Source organism: Belonocnema kinseyi, chromosome 2 (assembly GCF_010883055.1).
Source record: "Belonocnema kinseyi isolate 2016_QV_RU_SX_M_011 chromosome 2, B_treatae_v1, whole genome shotgun sequence".
Taxonomy (NCBI): domain Eukaryota; kingdom Metazoa; phylum Arthropoda; class Insecta; order Hymenoptera; family Cynipidae; genus Belonocnema; species Belonocnema kinseyi.
This window is the reverse complement of record NC_046658.1, coordinates 68,811,444-68,824,696: the sequence shown is the minus strand read 5'-3', so window position 1 is coordinate 68,824,696 and position 13,253 is coordinate 68,811,444. Positions and strand designations below refer to the sequence as shown.

Sequence of the window (13,253 nt, the reverse complement as noted above, 5' to 3'; positions counted from 1 at the left end):
TGATACAAAAAATGGGCTATGTAAGTGGAACGCCTACTCCACCACAGCCAGAACAAGCCGGCAACAGAGAAAGAGAGGCGAAACAAGAACAACCGCGGGCGGGCATCCGATAGAGGAAGAGCGATGCTTTATGACCCGGAGAAAAATCAACATCCAGGTTTCTCTCTGACCCATCTCGACTCTTCCAAGACCCTCCAGTCACTGTCGATCACCCACCCAAACCAGAGGAGGTCGAAGTATTTTGGAGAGAAGTCTACGAAGTTCAGCATAGACTGGACGAAGACTCAGAAAATATAAATAGCTTCAAGGAGCTGTGTGATTCCCTCATAACATCCGATGAAGAATGCTCACCCATCACTATCGAGAAGGTGAAAAAAGTATTATGAGGGATGAAGAACTATTCCACTCCGGGAGCAGATGGTATCAAGACCTTCTAGTGGAAGAAGTTTCCTTTAACCCATCAGCATTTGGCCCGTATTTTCACCTCATATTTAAAGTCGGAAGAGCTAATTCCGGAGTGGTTGGTGGAAGGGCGCACAATATTCCTGCCGGAAATAAGCAACTTAGCTGACCCGAAGATTTACAGGTTAATCATTTGTCTGAACACACTGTATACGATATTCACAGCTATCCTAAATGATAGGATTGTTTGAGCACTTGAACTTGTGTGGGAAGAAATGTAAGAACAACGCGGCTCAAATAAAGGCGTAGCAGGATGTTGGGAGAACCTGCTCATCGATAAATGTGTCTGCAAAGATGCAGCATACTACCAGCGTGACCCATCGATGGCCTGGATTAATTACTGGAAAGCTTTCGATTCGACCTCCCATAGACTTATCATCCGTCTTTTGAAAAGCTTAAATGTTCATCCGCAAATCGTGAGGTGCATAGAGAGATTGATACCGCTTTGGAAAACCAGATTTACTATCTCATCTGGAAAAAATCATGTGACAACTAACAAGGTCACCTTCCAGAGAGGTGTTTTTCAGGGCAACAACATGAGCCCACTCCTCCTTTCCCTCACATTCTTGCCACTATCTCTAGCACTTCGTCATTCCGACGGGTACTTTTGCGGCAAATCTGAGATCGAAAGTACAAGACCACTCATGTATTTTACATGGACGATCTTAAGATCTATGCTAATGACAAAGAGCAACTACATCTAGCTCCAGGGATTGTTGAACGATATACCAAGGAAATAGGAATGAAAATTGGGTTAGAAAAATGCGCCAACCTTTATTTGAAGCGAGGAAAACTTAATGACATCCCTGAAAACCCTCAGCTCGGCGATAGAAGCGCTATACGACACCATTGCGCTAGAGAGACTTATAAATACCTGGGCGTGCCACAGAGCCTCATTCAGGATGTGACATCTATAAAGGATACTCAACGAAGCAGATGCAAACGTCTCATCCGGCAAATTTGGTCTTCCGAACTGTCGGCGAGGAACAAAGTATCTACATCGAACATGATTGCCGTGGCGGTAGTACTCTATTCATTTGGAATGGTACCATGGACGAAGAGCGACTCTACATCTCACGCCGTCGAGGTGGTCGTGGAATATTTAATCTTGAATGTCTTCACAGGAGGATTATTCTGAGTACAGCATACAGAATTGCAAATGGAAGAGACCCTCTTCTTAAAATGGTCAGGAAGTACGAAGAAGTGGGCAAAGGAGCATTTCTGTACAAAGCAGAGGAGAAGGCTGCTAAAACATTCGGACTTAACTTCAGTATTAGAAGTGAGCAAAATGCATCAAATCTTATCTATCTCGAGTACGCACTCCTGAAAGCCCGGAATAAGAAAGCACAAGAGAAAAGCTTCCGTGAACAGCTCCTCGATAAGAGGATGCAAGGCATCTTCCACAGAAATGTGGAGGATCAGTCAATGTCTTGTGAGTTGACTTTTGCTTTTCTTAAATCGTCCCGATTGAAGTTTGGCACAGAGGTCAAGACGGTGTCATTTCCATCATAACATACTGTCGCTACATTTTAAGCCAAGACATTCCCGATGATAGCTGCAGGGCATGCCATGCACATCCCGAGCATTTAGTACACATACTATCTAGTTTCCAACTTATGCGGGAACAACCTACATCCAGAGGCACAATGCGGCACTAAAAGTGCTTTATTACCATTTCTGTCACTCTTACCAGGCTAGGCCAACTATGTCAAAAATGAATGGCGATATTCTGCGCTTTCTACCACTGTCAGGAGAACTGTAGAAGTCTGCATGGGAAGAATAAACACAAACTGAACTAAATCACAAACGCAAAATGAGAAATTAATGATAATTAGCATGCTGTTTTTCATTCCTCGTCTCTCATTTACTTCATTTTGGCCTTTTGTTTTTCAGAGCCTGTGGTTTCATAGGTTAGCTTCTGAACCTCGGAATTTCCAGTGGCCACCACCCAATGTAGGCCTATTAATCGTCGCGCTAGAAACATATGTCCTATCATCTCTTTATCTTTTTTTTATGACCACAGCCACTCAGTGCACAATTATTTCGATCCATTTCAATAAACTTTTACTTTTCACGTGTACATCATGACAGGTGAAAATGTCGACAAATTCAACATTCTCGCGCACGCGCTTTTTGCACCGGCGCGGCGGTAGCACGTCAATGCCACCTACCACTGTCAGGACAACTAATTTTGAACCACTCACTGTCCCTCAATACCCCGCACCCAATTCCTAAAAATTCGCCATTTCCTCTATAGGAGTTCACCGTGCCTGACTCTTACGGCATTAACCTTAATATCGATCCTCTAAATGCTGCTAGGGAAATCGAGTCAATTGTCGAGAATTAGAAGTGCCGCATATACTGGAACTTTATATTCTCGACAATTGTTTCTGTTGCACATTCGAGGCCTAACATGGTTCTTCTTGACTTCGAGAAGTGAACCATGTTCATTATCGAATTTTCGGCCCCAGCTGACAAAAACATCATAGCCAAGGAGATTGAACCTGGAATATTCTGTTAAACTAATCGTCCTTATCATCGGCGCTCTTGCAGGTGCAAAGATTTTACTGGTTAGTAGCCTGAAAAGTATCCCTGTGTGTGACAATATGCTAAATCACTTATGAGAAAAATGCAGAAGTCGGTCGTCCTTGGGTCGCTCCGTGTCCTCAGGGTGCATGAGACTTTTGCTGGATCGTCGTATTGATTCCGTTACAGACTGTTACCACATATCTCACGGTCGTGCGAAATCCTGCGGCTGTCCTTACGACAAACTTTTAATTATGTATATATATATATATATTTATATATTTATTTATTTATTTATTTCTGAGTAATTATTTGCTTCATCAAAAACATAAAAAAGTAAATTGAAATTTGATTTACCTAATTTTTTTAGATAATAATTTTCTTTGCACTTACTGATGATGCATCATAATAGAATATAGCTAATTAATTTTTTTTCATGGAAAAGTTAAATTTAAGAAATTGATAACGAAATATATATACTTTAAACTTTCTGTTCATAATGGCCTATATTATCATTTTAGTAATAAGTTAAGTATAATTTCACAACAATATATATGATTTATTATTTTATTTTTCACTGTTATTTCATAGATTCGTTGCAGAATGTTACAGAATGTAATACGTTAAATGATTAAATATAAATAGAAACAGCATAGACAAGAATATAAATCCAAGTGCCCAACATACCGTTCTTTGATCGATTTGGAATATTAAAACTTATACACGTTTAATATTTACTAGCTCAATAAGACAGAACGATGAATAACAGCTTTTATCAATAGGGCATGAAATAATTTCAAAACATTAAAATTTGAATATTTCTAATTTTTCAAAAATCAATACTTGGTGGTTTTTTACATTTTTATCAATTTGAAGGTATTGGTTTAATGTGAAAAATGACCTTCGTGAATTTTTTGTTTCTGTGTGTATACCGCATAACTTTTAAAAGGCTAACCGGATTGGATTATGCTATGTCATACAATTTTAGGGACGAAAAAGAAAGGTCTATTTCTTTAAACAGCTATTTTCAATGATAATTCAAAAAGTTAAATGTAAGAGAAGAAAAATGTTGCTTTTTGAATGCCCAACAAAATTATCATAACAACTTTTTGAATTTTTTTTAGCTCAAAAATTCAAATTTTGATCGCAGAAACAATAATCAAAAACTCCATTTTGCAGTCAAACTATGCAAGATACGAAAAAAAAACGAAAAAAAAATTATAGAACCAAAAAATATCTACAAATTTGTCATCAATCACTTTTTTGTAGGATGATAATTAGTTCACTTAAAAAGAGCTACACATTATTTATTAATTATTTCTTGATAAGATGCGTATAGTTTTTATTTTTATCGTGAAAAATAACAAAATAAATAAAGAAATTGAATTTTTGGAAAAACGTCACAAGTTACGAAAAATGAAGACATAAATTGTTCACCTAAAAAATCTATAAATTTTTTATGATTTATTTTGTTATTTTTTATTGGCCGCGTAGTTTTTGTTTGTCATCGTAAAAAATCAAATAAAAACAAAAATAAAATTATAGGCAAACCACACAAGCTATCAAATAAATGAATAGAGAAAGTTGCTCCTTCAAAAAAGATCTATAAATTTGTCATTGATAATTTTTAATAGGATGAGTAGTTTTTATTTTAATTCTAAACAATAACATTTAAAATAAATAATTTGAAAAACGGCACAAGCTATAATAAAGTTTTATATAACAAAAATGTTAACCTAAATTATATGTACAAATTATCATCAAACCACTTTATGCTACGATGAGTACTTTTGGTTTAAATCGTAAAAAGTTAAAATTGAAAATAAACCAATTAAATTTATCAAAACGACACAAATTGCAATAAAATGTTATAAAACAAATTTTTTTAATAGATTGCGCAATTTTTTAAATGATAAAAACAATACAATGAAAATGCGTCTATTTCAATAATATTAATGCATATTATGAATTGTAATAGTGTACACGTATTGAAATTATATACATTTTTTAGGGTAACTGAGAATTAAATTTAATGCAAAGGAAGACCCAATTATTAAAGTAAGCACGATAAATAATATTTTTACTTTATCTTGCACTATCTGAATAAGCAATCCCAGCCCGAGGTACCGAAATACAGTCGACCTCTTATTTGAGCCCCTCTGATAGAAGCCTTGCAAAAAATTGACGCCGTGTCGTGAGGATGGGTAATAGGAGCTGCGAGGGGATGTGCGGCGCTCACTCAGGCGTAAAAAAACAGAGAGCGAAACAGGTGAGAGACAAAACAGTTCGAAGTCCCTCAATTGAAGCCCTCAAAATCGGGCTCGATAAAAAAGTGTTGAACGTCATGTAGGAATGTTCGCACTTTGGACAAAATCTATTGCAAAGCCCAAGATGCTTGATGAGTAAGTGTTCGTTTAAGCCAATGAAGCTTTAACTAGAGAAAATTCACAACCACCAAAATAGAGCTGTCGATTCTTGGACCTTTAGTTTTAAAGGGTCTGTGCACAAATGTGGGGAAAGCACAAAGACCGAGCGTGCAGCTCGAGGTAAAAATATTATCGAGCGCGAAGCGCGAAAATCAACGGACGCGCGCTATTTGATGAAAGTTATTTGATTAAAGTCTATTTGACTAAAGTTTCCCAACACTAGAAAGACTTTATTTCAAAAACGACAAATTAACTTTGCAAAAATTAGTTGCAAATCTGGATTTACTGTTTCCGACAGTTGACGTCGCGCGATTGGGACTGGTGAGTGGAGCTGCGGGTGGATGTGCGGTGCTCACTCAGGCGCCACAAAATAGAGAGGGAAACAGGAAAGAGAGAGACAAAATAGTTCCGTGACTCTGGATATAATGCCTCGGTCAGCCCCAAAATTGACATTATATCCAGTTTTGTCTGAATAATGAGAACTTTCTTACTTTATAAAGTATCAAGTGGAACCTTTCCTAATTTTTAGAGCGTCAAGATTTTAAAAAAGTTATTTTAGGCGGGTAGTAACGTTTTCAAATATAAAAACTGCATGCAATAATTGTTTTCACAGAAATCGATCTCTTAAATTTCGTAATATCAGTTTAAAATATTCAATGTTTAGCGGTGTAATAGAATTTATGCAGTATTCTGAAACTCCATGCCCCGTCTTTACGTCGACCTTTACACATACTATTTATTGGACTATGTGCATATGAAAACAATGTACACTTTCATTACTTGTCGACCGTGGCCTACGAACGTCGCGTCGTCGTGACGACGTCTACACTCGCTGTGTCGATTCCGTCGACAGAAGGTCTGACAAGGTGACGGTTTACACATTCCTCGTTAAAAAAACAAAAAAATGGCTAAAAATTTGTTTTTCAGTTTTTAACCAAAAAAGTACTAATATTTTATTTTAAATCAAAAAGGGACTCATTAAAATAAATGCCTTTTCGCATTCGTTAACTTTTATATGCTGAAAATTTGACCCGGTTTTAAAAGTGAAAAGTGAAATATAGTGCTTTAAAATTAAATCCAACGGTGACGAATTTCATATCAGTGTTTAAGATTTATCTGAAAATTATTTAGTTTTACATTCAAGTTTCTGAAAATTGAAAGAAGACGCCGGTTTTATGGAGTCTATTTCTAAAAATCTTGACTAATAGGAAGCTAATTTTTCGAACTACAAGCCCTTAATGGTGTTATTGAAAAAATTCGAATATATCTTTTCCGTTAGTATTTCCCTTTGTTCGCAATATTTGAACATATTTATTTTCAGCTGGCAGGATTCACGTCCCGCATTAATCCTACGGAAATGTCCCTTCCAATGACAAATATTCATAATGGAAATGGGTCCACTTTCCAAATGAACCGAGCCGATCGACCTGACGATATTCGGAATCGCATAATTGGAGGTGAGTTTTTCCCATTTTTAAATAAAAGTCCTCTTTAATTTCACAATAATAAATCGTATTTAATTATTTAAAAATCTTTAAATGAATATACATTGAATCCGATGTGAAATATGGATGATTATTGTAATCTGTCAGTTTCTGCAAACTTTACATTGTAACATTGTCAAAAAATAATTAAAAAAGAAAATTTAAATATTTATATTAGAACGTCAGAGGCAAGTCATTTGAGATTGATTTGTAATTCTCTGACTTATATGGTATATTCTTATTAATTAAGTAGCTACGAACATGCCATGACATGAAAAAAATTCTTAGAATAGTGTATAAAGCTGAACGACATTTTTGCGAATCTGTTAAAAATTCAAATAATTCAAAGGTATAATTTTATTGAAATAATAAAATGTTAAGCTTTTCATAAAAATTTCAATTATAAATGAACTGATTTTGTGAATAATGGATTTTAAAATACTTCTCCATGTGAAAATACGTGACAAGTAGACCAAAAATAAATTATACTTAGAACAACAATGCATAATAATTAAATATAAATCCTAAAAATATTATGTTACTCTCTTCCCTATACGGAAAAAGAAAGTTGTTCAATATTTTCTTGTTTGCCTAAAATTTTAGGGTTGGCTAAAAATTTCTACAAATTTCGTATAACAAGGTCCCAGACAATCCTCGAAAGATTAAAGAAATCCGGTAATTACTCCAAATTTCACGGAATATTTATTCACTATTTCGAGTGACATGGAATAATTTGCGGACTCTTTTCATTATTTCGTGGTCTTAAACCATTAACGCTATACGAAATTTTCAGAAATTGTTGGCCTATGCTAAACTCTTAGACAGCCAAGTCAAGTTTCGATAACTTATTGTTTCTGTGTAGTTTTAAAGGTAATTTATTTATTTTTTGTTCCAATTAAATTGAATTTCAAAAGTTCCCTCTGTTTGGACTTTAAATATTCTTACTTAGAGGAAGTAATCTTAGAGAATTACTGTTTTATCGATCACTATCACTTCTATAATAGCTATCAAAATTAGCTTTACACAGTATAAAAGCTTAGAAAATATTATAGATATAACTATGTCATCAGTGAATTATTAAATATAATGTAAGGAAGGTCAACACTCAACATCTAATATTTGATACACGTAAGACAATTTTCAAAAAGAGTTTTTCCCATTTTAACATTCATAATTCAAAACATCGTCTATGAAAATAACATTAGACTCTTTTTTAACAATCGCTTCCTCATTGAACGAGATGTCAATTTGAAAATTTGTAAAATTTAATAAAACACAAAGTAAAAAAAAAAAACTTTGTAATTTTAGAAACTTAGTCTTATCATTACTTAATACCGTTTATTTAAATTCACAGATTTTCAACTCGATATTTCGATATTCAAAGCTTTATTACAAATATGAAGTAATATGACCTAATAATAAAAATAAGATCTAACATGATTCACAAAAATAAAACATCCGATTTCAAACAATGCATAAAAGCTCTTTTACTTTTCAGAAAGATTTTTCAAACTATGTTTTTAGTTTCCTAATTTATATATTTTTAAAAACTTTTTTGTAATATTTTGGATTCAATCTAAAAAAATTGAAAGTAGTTTATTTCAGATGCGGTTGTAGTTCATAGAACTTGATTGAGAACGCGATATTATGCGTGTTTATGACGTGGTTTGTAGTCAGCCCTAAGTAGAACAAAAGAACAAACCGCACGATGTCTGACCATGGCAGAATTTACTACTAGAGCTAAAAATACTGCATTTCAATCCTATTCTTAGCTTTAAACAAGAGCGAGGTGATATTTATAAAAATTAAAAATCATTCCTAAAAATAAAAGATATCTTATCAATACAAGTCGATGAAGAAGTTTTTTTTATAAATTACTCGCCTGTACTTAAAAGTGCTTGACATAATAATTAAATGAAGCAATATTGTAGACTATACCGTATTATACGAATTTGAATAAATAATCTGCAGGAAATCAGAAAAATAAAGTTTTTGCTTAGTAATACTTAAATTAATCAAATTATTTTATTTTTATATTTACACCTCATTATATAGTTTCTCCGTTTGGAATTCCAAATGCAAATATTATATTAATTATATTTACAGAAGAGTATTATGATAGCAATTATTGCAAAGTATGATGATTCTATTTAAGACGCTGGTGGGTTAGTTTTAATTGAAAGCCGATAATGAGGTTGTTTCATTAAAATTAGAGTGTCAATGCTGAAAATTATTACAAGATAACTTAAATCGTAAAAATATTCGCACTGAATCAATTAAAAATTATTAATTCCTTAATAATAGACATATATTTACAATTTAATAATACCTAGTTCTCATAATAATGATATAATTTAGAATTCTGAAAAATTGAAAATTATAGTATTATTTGAGTGCACAGCGAAAAAAAAAACAAGTTTTCTTTTCTTCTTCAAAAATGGAAATCAATATTTCACTCTATAAGCAATATTTTTCTTGAACACAATATTCCAGGAAAATCTCAGTTTTTTTTAAATGCAGAAATTTAAAAACATTCGTGTACATTCTAGGAAATAATATTCTTTTAGAAAACTATTTTTATAATGTAAAAAATGTGCTTTCGCTGACTTATGGAATTTTATTTTGAATTTATATCCTATTTTTAAATTGTAAACTTGATTTGCTCTATTGCCTATCCAACTAATTTGATAGCCATTTTGAAATTTTATAACTTTAATTTAACTAATTACTTCATTTTCCGAAAAATATTGAACGATGAACCTGAAAACTTAATTTTCCTAGGTCATTTTTATTTCAATTTCGATTGTATCATTTTTAACATTTCCGACACCTGATAGTTTTTAATTCAAAGAACGGAAGTTGATAATTTGTATTCCATAGTCATGCTATTTTTTCATTTTTGCACCCCTGACTGAATGAATAATAATTCCATATATACACCTATAGTTTTTCAGGACCCCCCGCCTCCTTGAGAGTGTAACGTAGTTAAGGATCAGCCCCTATGGGTAATTTTCGAAATCTTAGAACCCCTCTCCCCAAGTAACATTTTTTCTTAAAGTAAATGTTTCCAACTTTAACATAAGCGTAATGTCTTAGCAAATCCCACCTCATTCCCCCAAAAGCCTCATGAATTTATGTCCGGCGCCAAATCCTTGAGCGTGAACTTGCAAAAAACAAATTTTAACCATTCTAACTTTTAAATATTGAATGCAAAGATTTTTAATTCTTTAAATTGAACAAATGATTTCATTAGTCTTATTTAAAGTTTAAAGGCACTCTAAAGATTGAGCTCTCTTCAATTTAGAATCATCTAAATGAGAATCTTTGTAATTTTCAAACAATCCAAAATTAGTATAAATTTGATTACTTTTAAATTGTGATCCTTTTTAAAAGATACGATATCCTTTTTTCTAAATAAGAAAAAAATAGACATTTACATCTTTCCCTATAATCAGATTCTCCTGTCTCTAAATAATGAATAAATTGTACACAGAAATTATAAGCCAATAATGATTTTTCTATTATTTTTTCGCGATTACATGAAAGATCATTGGAAAAATTGTATAGGGCAATAATTTTAGAAAAACTAAATTTAAAGTTAATAATACTTACGGATGTAGTTACCTATCTAAAATGATGGATAAAATCGACAAAAAAAGTCTATCATCAATTTCTGTAAATCTTGATGGAGACTTCTAAGCACACTTCGGAAAAAATAATTCAGGTTGAAATTTTGTATTTAACAGTAGTTATTTGAAGATTTAGTTTCTCCATTCTCTGTAGGGAAAAGTTACAATTTTGGTTTAATCCTAATAATCAAGGCCTCCATCAAGATTTACAGAAATTAATAAAAGATCTTTTTTTGTCGATTTTATAAATCATTTTAAAGATAGGCAAATTTTGAAATTTATTGTACGTAGTGTACATCCTTAAATGTGGAGAGAATAAATGCAAGATTTAGGAAACAATTCATTTAAAATTCATTTGAATCAATCTCTCAAACCCTCAAACCCTTTTGGAGGAAAAGGTAGGGGAGAGTTGTGTGGTGAGTGGGATGGGGTGGGAGAGGGGGCATATATATGCTTTGCATAGCGCAATTGCGAATCGACGCATAAAAAGCCCCGCGATTACAGGGAGAACACATAAAAAGAGACAGAGACTTTAATTCGGTCATTCGATTGTTTTTTTTTTAATTCACTCCCATCCCAAAAGAAGTTTCACTTCAAAAATCGCTACCGGAAATTATTATTGGTAACATACCTAAATAATTTTTAAATCTATAAGTGGAATAACTTAGTGAATTTTTTTAATATATTAACCAAACTTTTTGGAAATGCAGAACCCGCCAAAGTACAAATAATTACTTCAATGAACTGTGAATTAAAAATGGTAGAAATCCGCGACCCTCGAAATTAAAAAAAAATGCTGAAGAAAAAGTCAACTGCAGGGAAATTGATTACTGTACGTAAATTTGATAGTATTATTCTAAGGACATTTATTGAATCCTAACCAAAACATTGCATGGAAAAAACTGCACCAATTATAATATTCTATTTATTTATGTTAAAGGTAATTAAATATGTGAAATCACAAAATACAGCCAAGTACGAATATATATTTTTTTTCATCAAATTTATAGTTTAGAAGGTATAAATGCAATAACGCAAAGTTCTAATTTTAAAAATTTAAAAAACGTAATTTAAAGTAGATTATTTAGAAAAATTATACATTTTATCACTTTTATTTAAATAAATACATTCCACGTGTGTGTTTTTAATGCATTTATGCAAGATTTTGACAGTTTATCCATGTTTCATGAATTCAAGTCCACATTCTCGCCGCCGCTATTTGTAAAGCCTTTTTTCTAAAGGTTCCGCAAAAAATAAAAGCTTAAAAATCGTCATGTTCCTCCTCAGATCATCGAAAAATATCTATTTGCAACAAAAATAGCGACGATAAAACGATTAATCACTTTGTGATCACCTCCTCCCTTCCCCATCCCAAATATTAACGTAACCCAAAATTCTCTCAAAACAGAAGAAGTAGGGTGATCTTTCACGAAAAAGGGAAATGTTAGGGGAATGAAATATTTTCAAAGAAATTAATGTAAGTATCATATTGAATTTAATATGTAACACTTTACATTCTTAAGATTTCCAGTGGAAATATGTTGCGTTTATAATAAAATATTTGAATTTTCAACAAAGAATTAATTTTTGACCAAATAATTGAACTTTGAAGCAAAATAGACGAATTTTCAACAAAAAAGTTGAACATTTAATCAAATAGTTAAATTTTCATGCCATAATACGATTGTTTTCGAACATTGTTAACAAAAAAATTTTGTTCCAAAAGAAAGTTAAATTTTCAAAAAAGAAAGACAATTCAATTAAATAAAAAAAAAAAACAATTTTTAACCATGTAGAATCGTAAGCTAAACATTTAAAGCCTTAACCAAAAAGATGGATTTTCAACAAAAAACAATAATTTTCTATAAAATATTTGATTTTCTAACATAAAGAAGATAAATTAAACACAAAATTGGATAGTTGAATTCTCAGGTGGAAAAATTAATTTTTAATCAAAAAGAAAACGAATTTTTAAGAAAAAAGCTCAACTGTCAACCAAGAAGGTGAATCTAATAAAAAGATTGTTTAACGAAGTAGTTTAATTTTCAATCAAATATTTGAATTTTCACCCAGGAGGTTTCAATTTTAACCACGCGGTTAAATTTTCAGCCGAAAAGATAAATTTTCCACCAAGAAGTGTAATGTTCTACAAAAAAGACGAATTTTCAACAAAATACCTCATTTTTCATTAAAATTGTTGAATTTTAAGTTCCAAAAGGCGAATTATCTAAAAAGTAGTTGATTTCTAAATCTGAGAATATAATTTTTCAACAAAAAACTTAATTTCCTACCAAATACTTGAATTTTCTGTCGAACTATTTAATTTTTAAGCCAAAAATATCTTTTTACCAAACAGTTCATTTTTTAACCCGAAAATATTAATGCTTCACTAAAACTAGAAACATCAGCAACAACAAAAATGTATTTTTTTTTCAAAGTAGTTTTACTTTAAACCAAGCATGAATTATTGATTTTTCAGCAAAAAAAAATTAATTATCAACGAAGCATTTAATAGTTTATGTTTTCAAACTTGGAGTGATTGATAGATTGATTAATTTCATATCTTGCTTTATTCAAAAAAGATTTTAAATTGCAAAAAATTTGTTAAATTTGATCAAAAACTATTAATTTTCAACAAAGTACACCAAACTCTCGCTTTCAGTCCAGTGTCGGGGGTTGCCTTAAAACGTCCTTGGACTGATTTCGAGGGAATCGAAACGTAAACA

The 13,253-nt window shown here is 32.0% G+C and overlaps 1 protein-coding gene across 1 annotated transcript in view; it reads left to right on the top strand.

Moving 5' to 3' along the window:
• Window positions 1-6,228: 6,228 nt before the first annotated feature.
• The window catches only part of LOC117182590 (band 7 protein AGAP004871), a 21,587-nt gene continuing 14,562 nt past the window's right edge, over window positions 6,229-13,253 (top strand). Inside the window, exons 1-2 of the mRNA XM_033375683.1 lie at window positions 6,229-6,280; window positions 6,736-6,871. Of these exons, the coding sequence (XP_033231574.1) occupies window positions 6,772-6,871 (100 nt within the window). The 5' untranslated portion in view covers window positions 6,229-6,280; window positions 6,736-6,771. The remainder of the gene's footprint in view (window positions 6,281-6,735; window positions 6,872-13,253) is intronic.